This window comes from Alternaria hordeiaustralica, assembly GCF_023758085.1.
Source record: "Alternaria hordeiaustralica strain BMP 2776 chromosome Unknown scaffold_13, whole genome shotgun sequence".
NCBI classification, from domain to species: domain Eukaryota; kingdom Fungi; phylum Ascomycota; class Dothideomycetes; order Pleosporales; family Pleosporaceae; genus Alternaria; species Alternaria hordeiaustralica.
This window is the reverse complement of record NW_026056785.1, coordinates 800,472-818,250: the sequence shown is the minus strand read 5'-3', so window position 1 is coordinate 818,250 and position 17,779 is coordinate 800,472. Positions and strand designations below refer to the sequence as shown.

The 17,779-nt window shown below is 49.2% G+C and overlaps 6 protein-coding genes across 6 annotated transcripts; 4 read left to right on the top strand and 2 right to left on the bottom strand.

The window, feature by feature from the left end:
* Positions 1–1,602: 1,602 nt before the first annotated feature.
* J4E84_006817 (uncharacterized protein) lies at positions 1,603–2,763 on the top strand (the record flags this gene model as incomplete). Its single annotated transcript, XM_049389404.1, has 1 exon — positions 1,603–2,763. One exon carries the CDS (start codon positions 1,603–1,605, stop codon positions 2,761–2,763), a length of 1,161 nt encoding a protein of 386 aa, XP_049243113.1.
* Positions 2,764–3,534: 771 nt separating this feature from the next.
* J4E84_006816 (uncharacterized protein) lies at positions 3,535–5,136 on the bottom strand (the record flags this gene model as incomplete). The annotated part of the gene is made up of 1 exon (XM_049389403.1): positions 3,535–5,136. One exon carries the CDS (start codon positions 5,134–5,136, stop codon positions 3,535–3,537), a length of 1,602 nt encoding a protein of 533 aa, XP_049243112.1.
* An 819-nt stretch (positions 5,137–5,955) lies between these two features.
* J4E84_006815 (uncharacterized protein) lies at positions 5,956–7,074 on the top strand (the record flags this gene model as incomplete). The annotated part of the gene is made up of 1 exon (XM_049389402.1): positions 5,956–7,074. One exon carries the CDS (start codon positions 5,956–5,958, stop codon positions 7,072–7,074), a length of 1,119 nt encoding a protein of 372 aa, XP_049243111.1.
* A 275-nt stretch (positions 7,075–7,349) lies between these two features.
* On the bottom strand, positions 7,350–9,540 carry J4E84_006814 (uncharacterized protein; the record flags this gene model as incomplete). Its single annotated transcript, XM_049389401.1, has 2 exons — positions 7,350–9,293; positions 9,349–9,540. 2 exons carry the CDS (start codon positions 9,538–9,540, stop codon positions 7,350–7,352), a joined length of 2,136 nt encoding a protein of 711 aa, XP_049243110.1.
* Positions 9,541–9,961: 421 nt separating this feature from the next.
* Positions 9,962–10,275, top strand: J4E84_006813 (uncharacterized protein; the record flags this gene model as incomplete). The annotated part of the gene is made up of 2 exons (XM_049389400.1): positions 9,962–9,995; positions 10,052–10,275. 2 exons carry the CDS (start codon positions 9,962–9,964, stop codon positions 10,273–10,275), a joined length of 258 nt encoding a protein of 85 aa, XP_049243109.1.
* A 1,329-nt stretch (positions 10,276–11,604) lies between these two features.
* Positions 11,605–12,454, top strand: J4E84_006812 (uncharacterized protein; the record flags this gene model as incomplete). The annotated part of the gene is made up of 2 exons (XM_049389399.1): positions 11,605–11,611; positions 11,673–12,454. 2 exons carry the CDS (start codon positions 11,605–11,607, stop codon positions 12,452–12,454), a joined length of 789 nt encoding a protein of 262 aa, XP_049243108.1.
* Positions 12,455–17,779: the final 5,325 nt, after the last annotated feature.

Genomic DNA, 17,779 nt, shown 5'->3' with positions numbered 1-17,779 from the left:
ACATAGACTTATAGCGCCATGTCTAGATTGTGCGTCTGCGTCGTTGCATATCCAGTATCCCCACCAGTGAGATGCATCTAGGCCGAGTCCCGCAATGCTCGTTTTGGTGTTCTGAGGTGTTCTGATCTACTAGTCTCGAATTGCAATGCGCAGCAGTCATCAGTCTTCTCTCAAGTTCGGCGCTAGCCCCGTCCTGCGTCCCAATCATGCCCTGTCTCTGATTAAAAATAGATCACGCCTGCTGGCAGCGGAGCGGAGTTGCAAATGTGTGAGATACGCGTTTGTTAGTGGATAATTGGATGGTGTAGTGGATAGCAAAGGAGTGTGAGATACGAGAAGAGCGAGAACATGTCGTCTCGTCTGATTTGAACACGAAGAGATGATGATGATTGCGAAAAACAAAATTCAATATCATGGACGATGGTGCTGGACCAAGAATTTGAGATTGCGATGACGATGCTATCGCAATGCACACATCGCAGTGACTACCAACACGTCGAGTGCTCCGTGAGAGCCTCAGCAGGGTTTCAACATGCGAACAGAGCGACACTTGTTCCCCCGGCGGACCGCGGGCAAGCTATTATCGGGTTGAACGTTCCAGTTCGTCTCGCCGGTGGCTCGGTCCATGCATGACGTTCTGGCTTGCGACCAAGCGAGGCCACTGGCGCGGAAAGGGCTCCAGGCTCCTACCGTTTCTGCGTTTGCAGGGGGTGTTGCATATACCGACCCCGAGGTTTACGTGCCAACTTTTTTTGGTTCGTGTTTCAAGGCCGAGGTTTCAATGGCACAGTCGTCTGGAGTATCGATCGGTTGCGCTGCGATAGGAAGGACTGGTGTGAAGATGTTTGGAACTCGGTATGCGCGAACGTCTATTCGAACTGCAAATAGTTCCAGTTCAGTGGAGAGCACTGGAGCATGATCTTCAGCGGAAAATCGGGATGCTGAAGCTTGGCTTGTTTAGGGCGTGGTCAAGAGGCGAAAGTGACGATGGGATCCATGACAAACAGCGGGTCCAAACCTCGTGTTTCTGTCAAGTAAGACGCACCTAGCGGCACCTGTATCAGCAACGCCTTACCCAAAGATGCTTGGTGCTCAACTCGTACAGTAACCGTATCGCCTTCTGCCTTAAGGACTGATCTGCCGTTTCTCCTCATCACTATCACACGCTTCCAACGCCTTTTTTACCGACTTTACGGTCCACGACTCCGCTTGTTTCGACTGACTCTTGCGAAGACCACGCTCGTTGTTGAGATCATCCCCGAACGACCAAACGAATAATTACGCTCGCTTTCTTTTACGCGTCGGCAAAAAGAAACGGGAACGTTGAACATTGGAAGTCTACAGGCTATCGATTATCGGGCTGTGGCGTCAGACACCTGCAACCCAGCCACTCGGAAGCGACAGATTCCGTGTAAGCCTGCTCTCCAGTCCGCGACGTCTTCGCATTCACATCAGCCCATTGCGCTTTACGTTCTTTTTCTTGTACACAATTTACGGCCTTGATTCCAGTCATGACGAGGTGCTAACACGCTTGTCGCAGTTTCTGTTCTTCTTCGCTGAGAATCCACCTTCGCTTTCGTTCCGCACGCCGATTCCACCACGATGCGTTCCTTCTGCCAGCTGGCCGTTTTGGCCCTGCCATTGTTCAGCACTGCCGTTGCTGCTTCACCAAACAAGCGAGACGATCACCCAAAGACCATCTATGCGACTGCACAGGAAGCGTTCCAGGACTTGCTGAACGCGCTGCCAGAAGAATCTCTTCAAGCAGCACTGAGCGGACTGAAGGACTTCAAGAACGGCGTGTTTGAGTCGCACCACCGCGGCGTCGAACATGTGCACGAGAACAACCCAGCGCTCGCTACAAAGCTCATTGTCGACGCTGTCAACGACTTGAAGAAGAGGCAGGCGCCGGGCAATGGCACGGCTTCTGCCACTGAGGCTTCAACCCCACAACAGACAACCGAGGACGCGCCTTCATCACAGGCGAGCGAGGCTCCTCCGCCAGCAGTCGAGACCACCGTAACGCAGGTCCAGACGCAACAAGGCACCACCGTCACCCAAGTACAGACACAAACACAGCAGCAGACTCAACAGACCCAACAAACTCAACAAACCGAGCAGCCCCAACAATCGCAGCAACCCTCGGACGACGCACCCCCCTCCACCGTCACCAACACGCAACAACAAACCACAACCCAACAAGCCACCACCACCGTCCGCCAAACCACCACCCAACGCCCCGCCATCATCCCCGTCGAAGCCACCATAACGCAAGACGGCACAACCGTCGTCCGCACCACGCGCGTCCTCTCCGAAGTAACCGCCTCCGTCCCCGTAACCCTCGTGCGTACAAACTCCGCCGGCAGCACCGTCACCCAAACCGAGAACCGGCCCGCCGTCATCCGCACAACCACCGATTCCGCAGGCCGCACCACCGTCACCACATCCGCGGCTGACTACGCGCCTACCGCCGGTGAGGTGCAGACTGCGACGGATGAGGCGGGAAGCACGTTTTTGACTACGTACACGCCTGGTGGTGGGCTCGTTAGCAGCATCAAGTTGATTACGACGACGGATGCCGAGGGAAGGCCGAGCACTATGACGAGTTATACGTTTGTGGATCCGATTCAGGCGACGCAGGCGGGTGGGGGTGATGGCGGGGATTCGACGGAGCAGCCCAGTGTGCAGACGGGTGCGGCGGGTGTGAAGGGCGTGCCGTTTGCTGGGGCTGTGGGCTTGGGCGCTATGGCTTTGTTCTTTTAGATCAAGTTAAGTGAGTAAGTCTTGTGGCCTTTCTCCTTCTTATCAGCATGATGGTTAGGATGGAGGGAGGAGAGGAAGATGAAGATGGAACAAAGGGTATATATAACGAGAAACACGACTGGCTTTGCATTTTCAGGCTTTTTTCACTACTTCGTTTGTATATTAGCGACGTCGCTCCTTTTTTTGTTCGGTTCGATTGGTTTGGAAGATACCCGATACACGCTCCTTTATGATTGATATATACGGTGGATAGGGAGGTTGAATGTGCATATACGGTGTTGGTGTTTGGTGGGATGGGCGACTGGGTTAATACTTGGCATACATACACGGAGCGGATTATTGCTCTTTACTATCCTTCGGTATATATAATACAACAATACAAATTTTGAGAAGACAAGAATATGGTTAGTGCTAGGTGTTGTGCAGAGCGGTATATTTGAGAACTATGGCAGAGTGTTCATGGTGCAGATGTATAAATCGAAAGCGATGCAATGCATGTGTGTTTATAGATTCTGATCTGAAATAGCTACAGAAAGAGAAGATATCGAGGGGTATTGATGTTAAATCAAACGCCAAGTGTGCTATGCTCCAGACGAACCTGCCCAGCCTTTCTCGCTCAATCGCTCATCCTACGCTTCCTCCCGTCCAACTGCATTGTGAGGAATCCCAGAATAAATGTTCAAGAAAATGTCCACCCATCAGTGTTGACCTACAATCCCTTCTATATGATACAAACTCACCAACCATCTCCAATCAAATCGCCTGCCTGCCTCAACGCGCCTTTGTAGCAATAAAATACTCCACACTCTCCCCCGCCCAACTAACGCTATTCGTCCCACTCTCAAACCTCTCCTCATCAAAAAGCCCAGCAATACTCTGTTCATTCCTAACCCCCTGCTTGGCACCGCCACCAAAACTCTCTAAACTAACGACTTTACAGCCCTGTTTGAGGTCGAGAAACTTCTGCAACAGCAGATTATTCAGCGTCTCGCCAAACACCTTGTTGTTGACCAGCACAACGTCAGCGCGGCGGAGGACAGCGTCGATGTCCGGGCTTTCGAGGAAATCGCCTTCGATGAGCTCGATGCGGGGGAGGGCTATGTTCCAGAGCTTCGCCCGCGCTTTGAGTTCAGACGCTTGTTCTGTGCCGAGCGAGGCGGCGAGCTTCATTTTTTCGATGCCCCAGCTCTCGGCGCCGGTTTGGAGGGCGGACTGCAGGACGACGTTGCCGACGCCGGAGCCGAGGTCGACGAAGGTGTGGGTGGAGTTTAGGCCGGTTTGGGCGAAGATTTTGTGGACAAAGGGCGTGAGGAGTTCGCCGTAGGTTGTTTCTTTGCCTTCGACTTTGCGGAGGCGGTGGGCGTGCGGGGAGACGATGCGGTTGTAGCTTTGGGCGGTGATGCGTTTGACGAGGCTGAGGGGGATGGCGTGCATGTCGTCGAGGATGCGGGGTATCGTGCCGTTGGCGTATTGGTCTTTGATGAGCTTGTTGAACTTGGCGATTTCTTGCTTGAAGAGTTCAGGGTCGTCTTTGGTTACGGCTCGCTTTAGGAGGCGGACGGTGCCTTCGGCGTCGGAGGAGAGCTCGTTGGCGAGATCGGGCGGGAGGTAGTGCTGGATGATTTCCTCTATGCTGAAGTAGATGTCTTCTAGTGGGCTGTACTCCTCGTCTACCTCTTTCCGGGCTACTGCCTCGAACTTTTCTGGTCGTGACAGGCTGGGGTACTGGAGTTCGACGGTGAACTTCTTCTCGCTACCGGGGAATGCGGACTTGTAGGCTTTCGCCCCATCGTCTTTTGTCATCTCGAAGCCGTGCTTCAGAGTGCTCTTCCCCGACACGGCCTTTTTCTTTCTGAATGCGGCGTTTTCTTGCGCCATCTTCATCATATCCGACGCGCCATTCGATGTGCCGTTCGCAGTTCCATTCGATGTGCCGTTGACGCCATTCGATTTCGCCTTGGCATCAGGCTCTACTATCCGTATACGTCGCTTCAAGTCCGGCTCGAGCGCGCGGTTCAGACTCATCGGCTCAGTGCTACTACTCGCTGGCCGCGTCTTCCGTCGCTTGACGCCCAGCCGGCTGGTATCCTCATCCTCGCTCGACTCATCACTGCTAGCCCATTGCGGCGTGTCGGTGCCTTTACGCTTGTTGGTCTCGACACGCGACACGGAAACCGACTTGCGCGCGGGTTCCCGCGAGACTGTTTGCGAGCGCGGCGTGGACTGGTATCGGTTCGCTGGCGGGCCGGATGCGCTGTAGCTACGTGTACCGTTGCCGGGTCGCGGCGATGGTGAGGGGTTCGCTGTGGGGGCGGGCGCCTTCTTGACGAGGACGGTTCTCGTTTTGATCTTGGGTTTTCCGGGGACGAACATGACGGCAGCGCCAAGTTAAAGTTTCTAGGTGAAAGCAGGGTTGTATGCAGAAGAAAAAACGGGGGATGAAACGCGGCGGGCCGGTGCAGATGTGAAGGAGCGTGTGGCCAAGGGCAGCCGGCAGTGAAAAGAGAAGGACGTCGAAGGGAAGGCAGCAGGCCGGTCAGCCAATACGGGAGGAGTCGCACGCGCAATGGACGAGATACGTGACCCAGCGACGCCCCAAGCCTGTACGCCACTGCACGTCTTACCGGGATCGTCTCGCCTATCCGTCTTGGCATCCGTCCCTGCTTCTGTCTACCGACCTGACCTCGCATCACTCACGCCAAGTATCATCAAAGGCCCGATATCGTCAATTCCTGGACACTCGATTCAATGGCAGCTTCAACTATAGTGGTGCTCTCACTCAAATGCCGCCTTAGCACAGCCCACGCTACCATTCATTCAACGGATTGTTCGTAGACATCTGACGCTCAGTAATCAACACCGCCAGCTTCATATACTAAAGTCGTATCACACGACCCTCCTGTCTACCTACCTCATTGAAGTCTTCTGTATGAAGATCATGAGTTATCAACAGCGTAGTCTTCAATATATAGAACAACAGGTAGCCAGCCAGGTCTTCTGTCTCCATACCAGCCCTTCACAGCGGTCTCATGGATAAGGTAAAAGTTCAGTCTCACCGCAACCATTCTACCCCCTCATCTATTGTGCCATTGCTCATCGTTTTGACATTCCCTCGTTACCTTGCTATTGTTATCTGCTGTTCTTTTCACAAAAGTCGATCTTCGAGAAGAGTCGAAAGCAGCTCATCCTCTGATGCGTACAGTCACTAGTGAGCTCGTGGTCTGCGGTAACAACCCAAGCATCCCAGAAGTCAGCCGAGGCGCCTTGACAGAAAGCCGTTTGGACCATGTATTCGACTCCGGAGACACCATTCCAACGGGTACCTTCACGTTGGGTTTACTGGCAGATGCATCGATCGCACTTCGAAGAGAAGGCAGTGCACTAGAGATAGTGGACGAAGATGAGTGCTCAGACTTCATGGATCCCACCCCCCGAGCACGACGCCACGCCCTAGACCCCAGTACCTCATCGTCCGTCAAAGCTCTTCTCGTGCCCCAGACAGAATCTCGCATCCCCCACGGCCCGGCCAACCAACCCCCAACCGACAAACTCCTCAAAACAGTACCCACATCCCTCCGCAACCGCGCCAAATCGCTCCATGAACCTCAACCCCTTCCCTTCCGCTGGACCCTGCCACCCAACGCGCGTTTCCGCATTGGCGACCCGGAAGCCTTCGCTGCTCTGCAGGTCAAGAATATAGAATGGTATGTAACCACCGGTCTCCTCGTCGAAGACTTCACAGGTCTACGCTGGAACGCAGGAAGCTACACGTATCTTCTGTACTGGCATGTAGAAGGTATGCCTACGCCCGACGGTGTTGCAGATGCAGGACGGAAGTGGCTGAGTATCAACCCAGGTTTCATGCGCGATTGGCAGAAGGAGAAGTGGGAGAGGGAGTTTGGAGATGAGGTTCTAGTTGTGGAAGATGAGCCTGCGACGCCGATTGTTGAGCGAGAGGATTCGTGTTTAATCGAACATCCCCTTCCTGTTGTTACAGTGGGTAGTCGGCCGCCTACGCCGAGTCGAGAGAGGTGTCTTCTTCCGGGATCGAAAAGCGCGTTGAAGAGTAGCTGTCAGAGTAGGCCGGTGTCTCCCTCGCCGTCACTTGTATCTGATACTGGGTCTGAGTCGCCGAGGAGAGGGAAAAAGGTAAGATTGCTGAAGGAGAAGCGGAAGAGGATTGTGATGTGGGAAGCTGATGATGACGACGATGTGTCGGTAGCAGAGGAAGGTAAGTTTGTTGAGACGATGGTGGATGAGGTGGACACTCTGAGTGATAATGAGGGGAGGACGGCGAGGAATTGGGGATGATGTGATGAAGGAGATGGGAGAGAGAAGGCTTTCCTTGGATGTATGGCCAAAAGCACTAATTGCAGTAATACCGTCGATATTCGCTGCCACTGGATCAAATATGGAACGTGATGGTGTTGAACACAAAGTAGTCGTTGAGCAAGAGCATCTTGCACCACCTACATTTCGATGCATAGTAGCCTCACCAACCCGGCATACTCCGTACACGTGTAACGGTTTGCACATTAAATGCCTACGAATAATCATACATCCTAGAAGAAAACCCTCTCAACCGATCAACGACGTCGGTCCCGGCTACGGCTCCGAGGAGTGCGACTCCTCCGCCTACGTCTATCCCTATCGTCACGTCCCCTATCTCTGCTGCGCTCACGACTCCTCTCTCTAGGCTTGCGCTCGCGCTCCCGATCTTTATCCTCGGCCTCAGCAGCAGGAGCACCGCCAGGTTGGTAGCAGTCAGACTCCAGACGCCTACTACCACGGTCTCTACCACCATCCCAGCGGTCATAGTCTCGAGCCCTGTAGCCACGCGCACGATCACGGCTATCATCGCGCTTGCGAGGCCGACTGTCGTCGCGCTTACGGTCACGGCTGTCTTCGCGCTTCCGAGCACTGCCACTGCCAGCACCTCCACCTCCACCGCCACCGGGTACATAACGGTCGATGTTCTCGGGGCTTCTGGAGCGACGGCGGCGCCCGGATGCAGGCGTTCTCTCGCGCTCACGACGGCCGCCTCGTGAACGGGAACGTTCTCTATCTCTGCGACGCTCCTCTCGAGGTGGCGACGGGCTGCGCGTTTCATAGCGTGACTTGCGGCGGCTGGTGTGAGTCTCTCGCGAGCGGCTGCGACTCTCGCGACGGGACGGCTTCTCATCTCGGTCGTCGCGATCGCGTCGTCTACCGTCATTTGAGGGCCGGTAAGAATGTCTATCATCGTCGCGTCGGGAACGGCGGTCGTCTTCGAAGCGCGAGCCACGCCTGTCGTACCGACTTCCGCGAGACTGCGATCGGTTTCTGCTACGCTCTCTTGTGCTGCGCGCGACACTGGGGGATCTGCCACGCTTCGAAGGCAACTCAGGTCGCTTGTCATCCCACCGACCCTTGGCCGCCTCTGTTGCGGATGGGGCATCGGTCATAGTGGTATCCTCATCCTTCGCAGCCGCATTTGGCGTACCTGGAGCGGGGGACTTTGCGTCTTTGCTGGGTGACCTTTCAGGCCTGCTGTCAAGCCTGTCCAGTCGAGCCTTCACGGGATCGCGGGGAACGAGCGACTTGGGAGGCTGAGCTTTTCGCATAGGTGGTTCCAGTGATTCTGATCGCGGAAGCAGAGGCCTCCGTTGTCGTGACTTCTTCATCTCCGCACTTTCCTGTAGCAGGAGCTCCAATGCCGTCTCGTCGTCAACTTTGATGTCTTCAGGCTTGATCGACAGACGGCGTTCAGGCGACCTGGTCTTTGTCCTGCTCCTTCGCCTGCTCCTGTCTCGTCCACGCCGGTCCCTTTCGCGATCGGGAGTCCTGCTACGGCCACGACCACTGCGATGGCGACCGCCGCGATCTCGATCATGCTCCTCTTGTAGGCGGCGCTCTCGCTCAGCATCTTCTTCGCGGATCTTCTTGAGACGGGCTTCTCGGCTCTTCTCATGCTCTTCTCGCTCCTTCTCGCGGCGTAGACGCTCCTCTTCTCTCTCCTTGTCAATTCTCTCTCGATCCTTGCGTCGGCGCTCTTCGTCTTCCTTGTCGCGCTCTTCACGCTCCTTGCGCCTACGCTCCTTCTCCTCTTGTCGCGCCTTCTCACGGGCTTCGTCCTCTTCCTTCTCGCGGCGCTTGCGCTCTTCCTTCTTTGCCCTTTCCTCACGTTCTCTCTCGCGCTCTGCCTCCAACTCTTTTTCTCTCCGGGCCTCACGCTTCTCTCGACGAGCGTCTGCTTCTTTAGCCCATTCCTCTTCGCTCTTACTGCCTCGCTTCTCCTCTTCAGCAGCGGCCTCAGCGCCTATTTCGGCAATGCGGTACTCGCGCATTTTCGGTACGCCGTGCTCATCGATCAGTTTGTCCAGCAGGGTGTTGACCGTGTTCATAATGTTGCCGTAGATGTCGCTGCGCTCACCCGCGCCTTCTATAAGTGTAGTCGCCATTCGGGGATCCTTGGACAGCAGCGAGGGATTACGGTCGGTTTCGCGGTCGACGAGCTCCTTGAGGGCGGCTTGCAGTTCATCCTTAGCAGGCTGGCACGCGAAGGTTAGCCTAGCATATAACAATAATCAATCGTTGGCCACCTACTCCTGACACATATTGCTTCATCAAGTCTCTGCGTATGTCGTCGTATGCGCCCTTCTTACGGAACATGTGCACCAGGCTGTCGATGGCCGATCGCTTCGCCTGTGAGAGCGGCAGTTCCGATGGCCTCAGCTTTTTGCGCATAGTTGCAGCTCCATCGCTTTCACTTGGGCGCTTGCGGCCGACTTCCGCCATGGTTGATTTTACGTGATTGCGGTCAGTCGTTTTGTGTCGTTTGTGTTGCGGCCCGGCGCATCAAGACGGGGGTGGGAAAGGCTGGCGAGCAGCGAATGACGTAGGGGGCTAGGCTGGTGCGCCAGCTCAGAATGGTAATAGTGAATGGATTGTAGAGCGAAAGCTAAAAAGTGAGCGACGGTATCAGGAGAGGCGCGAAGGCGGCATTGTCGCGGAGGTGAGGTCGGCGGACCTTGGTTCCGCATCCGCGTGGGTGGTTCGTTCTTGGCGTCCCGGAGCTTGACGATGGAGCATCGCAGCCCAGAAAGCCAGTACTGGTACAGCGGTGACAACGCGCCTCACGACACCCGCCCCGATTGCTGCTGCAGCACAGAAGGAGTTCTCTACACCGACACAACATCCACGACTACACCCGCTCACCATGGTCCACAAGATCCTCTTCTGGAGCGGTTTCGGTATGTCCCCAGCCGCCCGCGCATACCCCAAGGCCTCTACTGACGACATATACCAGGCGTTGCCGCCCGGCTATGGCAACTCGGCATTGAGATGCGCCCGCTCTTCAACAAGGAATCCCTCTGGGTTTACCCCCTCTACGCCGGCGCCGGTGGCAGCTTCGGCTACTGGCTCACAGGTGTTGAGAACCGACAGTTCCGCCTCCTAGCCGACCGACGAGACGCCCTACTCGAGAAGCGGGCGCGGAGGAAGGAGCGTGAGGAGGCCGCTGGTACTTCTTAGGCGGCCGTGGCCTGCAATGGCAAGAGACAGTGGTGTGAGGGGTAGGGGAAGCTGGAACTGGGCATCGCACGCACGGCCAGAGCGTCATCTCAACTACAATGGGACTGAGACTATCATGCGCTACTTCCAGCGCCCCATGGGGAGCGGATATGGGCATGCAATATGAGCGGGGTTGGATGCGTTGAGAGCAGCCTTCTACCACATCTTGGATGGCGACTCGTTCTGTACAAATTTCATTTCCAAACCAACTACAAATGCAAAATCTCAATCAAACGCCTATACCAAATTGTGCTCAAAATGCGAGATATTGCCTAGTCGCGTAACGCGTGACACTACCCTAATGGATTAGTGCATGACTCCTGCCTCTGCTATTCTGAGCTCATGGAAGGGCATCCACCTTTGCGAACACCCTGTCAACATCACCATGACTTGATAAACCCGCGCCACGACCCTTGTGGTCAACCATCATTGCACGCATCTTGCCATGTCTGCCGAGAACTTTCTTACGCCTAACGGCGACCACGTAACGCCGTCTTCGCCGATGTCCAACGGCAACCTCAAAAGCAAAGGCATCGTTGTGTTCTCAGGCGGAAGCGCTGCGAACAATCTAGTCGACGTGTTCAAGAAAGTCAGAGAAGACAAGAGATGCCCGCTGAGCTATGTCATCCCTATCAGTGATAACGGCGGCAGCTCGTCTGAGCTGATACGCGTCTTCGGAGGACCAGGTATGCGCAGTGTGAGGCAGAAACGACACAACGTTGACATTGGCAGGTATCGGCGATGTGAGAAGTACGCGAGTGTTCTTTGGGAACAATGATCTAGATGTTAACCTTTCTAGGTCGTCTTGTCCGCCTAATCCCGGATGACCCCGATCACGATGACAGCGAGAAAGCAGCTATCAAGACTTTCTTCAACCACAGACTGCCCAAAGAACGGTCTTCAGCCCGAGATGAATGGCTGCAGATTGTAGAGGCTGAGCATGCGCTCTGGACGAATATCTCGACGGCGAAGAAAGAGCTCATACGATCGATACTCAACGTCGTCGCCTACGAGATCGTCAAGCGTCGCCGGCCCTCATCGAGTTTCGACTTCTCAGGTGCGAGTATCGGTAACTTGTTTCTTACTGGGTATGTAATTGATGCACTGCAACAATGTGTCGTTTCCATCTATTCGATAGATCAACTCTCGATTTTGGTTGTATCTGTCACGTTTATCATCGCGTATCCTCTTCAGCGCACCTACCCACATCAAGCTCCTCGAAGCTGACACTCACAGCGCTCGACTCTTCACTGGCTCGTTTGAGTCAGCCATCTACCTACTCTCCAGCATATGTTCTGTACCTAGCCACACGTCAGTCTTACCCGCGATCAACACCAACTTCACACACCACATCTCAGTCAGCCTCGCAAACGGCGACACCATCACCGGCCAAAACTCCATCTCCCACCCTTCCATATCCACAGCCCTGGTATCGGGAGGTGCACCAATAATCGATGAGACCGAACAGCACGATCGAATCGAAGACGCCAATTTACCCGGATCTTTACCGACTCTTCGAAAGCAGTATATCACTTTCTCCAAAGCGGATGAAGAGGAGCTGCCAGCCAGAATTGAAAGGCTCTGGTATATCAACCCCTATGGCCAGGAGATCCGGCTTTCCGCCAACCCAACGGTTCTCAATGCATTGAACGATGCGCAGGCTGTTATATACAGCATCGGCTCGCTCTACACATCCATCATCCCTTCATTGGTTCTCAAAGGTATCGGCGAAGCCATCAGCAACCCCGCGATCCGCTACAAAATCCTCATCCTAAACTCAACCATCGATCGCGAGACCGGACCGTCATCCAACCCATACTCCGCCCTTGACTTCATAGCCGCTATCGCCAAGGCATGTGAGGACTCCAAGAGCGTGTTTGGGCCTCTGGATAAGAGTCAGTACAAAAAATACGTCACGCACATCATCCATCTCCAAGGGCCAGGGACGCCGGCAGTCGACCGGGACGAGCTCAAGAGCATTGGCATTGAACCTATTCGCGTCTATGGGAAGAAACATGAGGGCGAGAATTTCGTTAGGTATGATGGCACGGCTTTGATCCAGGCGCTTGAAGTTACGATGGGGAAGAGGGATCCCAGGATGCCTAGTCGACGGAACACGTTGGAGGGGCCGGCGAGGTGAATGAGGATTTTCTTCTCTTCACGAATCAGATTAGGTCTTGCTTCCTTCCACAGCACGTTGTAGTATGTTCTCTTATTTTCCTCTTCTTGCAACGGCAATACTCGCCGTATGCCCCACCTCACCTCGCTAAGAACGAAGACCAAGCGCCTCTAGCTCGATTGCTGCCTGCGCTCTCGTCGTATAGCGCTTAGTATAAAGTCATTCGCGTGCACATTGCTATGTCCATTTCTCGCCATCTTCTGTCATGCTGCCCAGAACTTCAAACCTAACCCTCATTCTCCCACAATGCTAATTCAAACCCCCGTTCCCGATGAACACAAAAGCATCATGAACCACGAAGCATTCGATCGCCTCTACTGGTCCGTTCTAGACCCAGCAGGAATATCGAGCGTCCAAGTCGCTGAAGACAACGAAGACGCTTCCCCATCTTCCAGAGCCTACCTAACCAACCACCCCATCGCCCTAGAACCAGCAACAAAAACCAACGCCAACAAACTCATCTTCACCGTAAAGGACCTCGGTGTACACGCCAGCGAATGCCACATGTGGAGCGACGGCTTCGAAGTACCAGAAGATGGAGTCGAGAATCTAGAAGACGCCTGGAACTACTTCGTCATCGAGACGGAAGACGGTAGCCCGCTGCTCATCCGCGACGTAGTGAACCAATTTCACGCCTGGGCGAATCACCCTTTTATCGAAGACAAGATACGGGAGTCGTTACTTTATTTGTACAATGCGGGCAGCGACAATACAAGCCATGTACCGGAGGGTGTGAAGATATTCTTGGAATCGGTGGAGCAGTATGGGAGTTACGAGGGGGCTTGTGCGCCTGTTGTTCATGTGAATTTGTGGGTGGAAGGGTATGACAACAAGGATGCGGAATACTTCTGGAAATCGCGCGTTAATTCTCGGAAGTACTCGGTGGAGTAATTCGTTGCCGACAGCTTGAGTGCCTGGAGGTCTTTGTTGGTTTTGTATGTGCCAAGCAGGTATCTCTGTACTAAGCGCAGATCCTTCTCTTTCGGGTCGCCCCTTCTTCCCGTCTCGCTGTCGTGCCACTCCAGACTGACCTATGATGCATCGCAATCTACACGGCCATAGTTTGCTCGCAAAGTTAGGGACGCGAGTGTTCCCATTGAAAGCGCATATATCTGGTTGCTAGACCCATAACCTTTACCAGCTTTCTCATAGCGCAGACTTTAACGGTTCCATCACCAGCAAACTGTCATGGGCTCCATATTCTCATCAATCCACTCACCCGAGTCTCCGAAGCCAGACTCTCGGCCTCCTTATGATGGCCCGAATCGATACCCGAATGTACGTAACGGCCAGCTTGTCCCCGCCGAAGCGAATCCAACCATTTGGTACGAACGCTTGTTTGAGGTTGCGGACTGCGTACAACACCAAGACGCGGACAAAATCATCATATTCACCCCCATCTGCGATGAAGACAACGGCGAATATCCAGACCCCAGATCGAGACATGGCTGGCCAATTAAGCGTTTGCGAAAGGCGTACGAGCTCCTCGGTGGACCACACCCGCGGATCGTTCGGTACGTATGTCTCTACTCGTTTACTTGGCCGCGCTCAGTCTTTTAGGTATATCGGTGCGCTATACAGCACTTCGGGTGATGGCGTAGTCGTTGAAAGACTGGGACCAGGCCAGCTCAAGAGGGTTGAGCTGCCTGCGATGACAGTGCCTGTAGTAGCGCAAACGATGTCGCATGACGATAAGATTATGTTATCGCTGTATTACCGATGGGCAATACAAGCACTCTCCGCCTTCCGGTTCATGCATGCTCGATCCATCTACACTGGTTTCTTCTCATCACAACTTGTGTGGATACGTCCAGACTTCTCGCTCGCAGTGACTGGATTCATCAGCGCCACTGCACCAGAGATCGAGGACGAGTTCTGGAAAGATGCTGCTGAATGTTCGAAAGCAATACGACAAGAGTCCGGCTTACCAGAACCATGTGATCCGGATAACATGGCATCGGAGTGTAACTGGAGCGACGGTGAGTGGGTAGGGGACGACATGATATATGATGGTCCTTTTGATGTTACCCCGGAGCACGGAGTTTCATCAGGAAGTGTAAAGGCAGACATGTGAGTATTGGCGAACCATATTCCGCGCACATAACATGACTAATCGTACAATCGCACTCTAGCTTCTATTGGGCCACTTTCGTCTGGCGACTTATGACGAACGACTTCACTACTCTATCGCCATCGCGTCGTGGGCCTCGTGGTGGACTATGGGAACCTACGTATCCTATGGAAGGAGGCCACATAATTGACGATGCGCCAGATTTGTCCGAGATCATGCGTGAGAGAGAACGGCGCAAGATTTTCCAGCAGCTAGAGAGAACTAGACTGGGACATGTCCTGTTCGGCGCTTGGAATGAACAATATAGTACCGTGGATGAGGTCGTGCGTGACATTGAGTTGGCAGCAGCCGAGGTGGGCATAACCATCTCTGGCGACGAGGTTGATATCGGTAAGAAGTGGGAGGATGTGTTCGATTTCAAGGACGGGAGGCTGGGATTCAAAGTTAGATCTGATTAGGACAAGCTTGTTGGTTTTATATGTGCCAAGCAGGCACTATTAGCATAGTCCGCACTAAACACTAACTTTTTAGAATTCTAAAACTCTAACTTTTTACTAATATTTTTATACTAATTAATTTATAGTAGTAGCCTCTAACTACCTTAGCTAACTAAATATCTACGCTTACGTATAAATAGTTTAGAATAGCTAATATAGCTATATTTAAGAGTTTACTATACTTAGTATAGCTTTTCTAAACTTAATAAAATAACTTTAAAAGCTTAGCTTATAAAAATTTATATACTTTTAATAAAAGATAATAGCGTAAACTTAATTATACTATAGCTTTTATTAGTAAGAGTATACTATTAAGATACTAAGCTATCTTAAACGCTATTTACTAGTATATTTAAGTAGACTAAAAAGCTACTAAAACTTACTATAATATTATTTAGAACTTAGCTATAGCTATTAATAGCTATTTAGATTATTTTACTAACTTTACCTAGCTCTTTATTACTAAAGAACTCTAGAAATAGATATTAAAAGCTATTTACTTATTATTTAACTTTTTACTAGCTTTTAGAAGTAATACTAAAGCCTTTACTAGCTTATTCTACTACTTTTAGATAAAAGTAGTAAAAACTTTAAAAAACTTTATACTTTTATAAAAAGGCGCTACTAAAATAAAAGTAGTACTAATAGTAAAGCTAGTACTACGCTCTATAGCTTATCTACTACTTATAAATAATTATATTTTTATTACTTTTAGGCTAGTAGTATATATATAATAAGCCTCTTTATTTACTATATATAAGGCTATTATAAAAGCTATTAGAAATAGAATTACTCTATCTAATATACTTTAGACTAAAGCTATAAAAACTAGTTAAGCTATTATACTTTATAATAAAAATATTAAAGCTTATCTTATAAACTAAGAACTATATAAACTTATAATTAGAGTAGTTAAGAGTAAAGATACTAGGCTTTCTAAGCGCTAGATTAACTATATAGTTTAAAGTATTAATAGCTACTATAGATTAATTATAAATAGCTTTATCTTTACTTATTTAACTAAAGTTTATAATAAAGTACTTTTATAAACTAAAGTATAATTTATAAGTATCTAACTATTATAGTATAGCTTCTAAGAGAATAGAAGAATTACGTAGATTATTTCTTTTTTTACTCTAGTTTATACTTTCTACTTATTTAGCTAGAGTAACTATTTAAAGAAAATTTAAAAGAATCTACTTATTTTACTATATAACTCTAGCTATTAAAAGTATTATAAGATTATAAACTATATAAAAGTAGTTTACTATTCTAGATATAGTAAGTCTATAGCTATATATAAAAGACTAATTAAAAGCTACTAGAATATACTAAAGTGTTTTAACTACTATAGCCTCTATAAGGCTACCTACTCTAACTATCTAGTAGCTTTATTATAAGTTAATAAGTAAATAGTATACTTTATAAAAAAAATACTAATAACTATAAAGTAGTTTAGTTAACGCGTAATATTAGTAGCTACTATAGTTATAGTAACACTACTAATAAGCGCTTCTAAAGAAATACTTATTAATATTACTACTAATAATATACTTAGTTCTTTAGTATAAAGTACTACTATAGTAAGTACTAATAAGAAAAGCTATTTTATAAGTACTATACTTAGATAGAAATTAATAAGTAAGTCTAAAGTACTAGAATCTTCTAGGCTATAATAATTAGTAGTGCTAATATAAAACTTTAGTCTTTACTAACTTTCTACTAAAAGCTTTAGATCTAGAGACTCTAAGTATACTAACTCTTTCTTAATAGAATATATAGATACTAAAATAAGTACTAATTTAAACTTATATTAAGATAGCTTTTAAATAATAATAGTAATTACCTATAGAACTATAATAGCTAGCTTTAAATCTACTAGTCTAATATAGCTAGAAGCTTACTTTACTATATTTTTACTCTTTAACTTACTTAGAATACTAAAATTAATATTATTTATATTTAAGAACCTTTTACTATAACTAGTATCTAGACTTCTATCTACTTAGGCTACTATATACTCTTTTTAGTAATTAGCTAGAATAACTTTAAGATCTAAAAATATAACTACTTATAAGTTCTAACTTATATCTAAAAAGTTTCTAGCCTTAAAGCTAATATTATTTAGCTCTACTTTAGTAGAAACTTCTTATAAGTTAAGATTAATAAGTACTCTATTTTAAATTTCTATTAATAACTTCTAGATAACTTAATATTATACTACTTAGTCTTTTTAACTTTTTTTTTTAATTATCTTATTAGAGAGAATCTAAACGCCTACTATAAACTCTTTAAGCTAGAGTCTATTACTATATATAGTAGATTAGAAGTTACTTACTAGGCTAGTTAAAATAACTTTTCTTTTATTAGAGAATCTAAAGAGTCTACTTATTACGCTAAGTATATTATTAACGTTTTCTTTTTAAATATTCTTTTTACTAGAACTTTAGTATAAGCTACTTTATATTTAGAATTTAACTATAATACTCTAGTAACTATTTTACTTAGCTATAGCTAATAGATATTAGAATAGTATTACTATTACGTCTCTAACTATAACTTACTTTAGTTTACTAAGCTAGTTAAACTAAATTTTATTAGCTTTAGGCCTATTAGCTATAACCTAATAGTATAATAAATTAAAAATAGTATAGTAGACATTACTAAAGCTATAAATAATACTATTAAAGTTACTAGTAAGCTAGTCTATAAATTAGG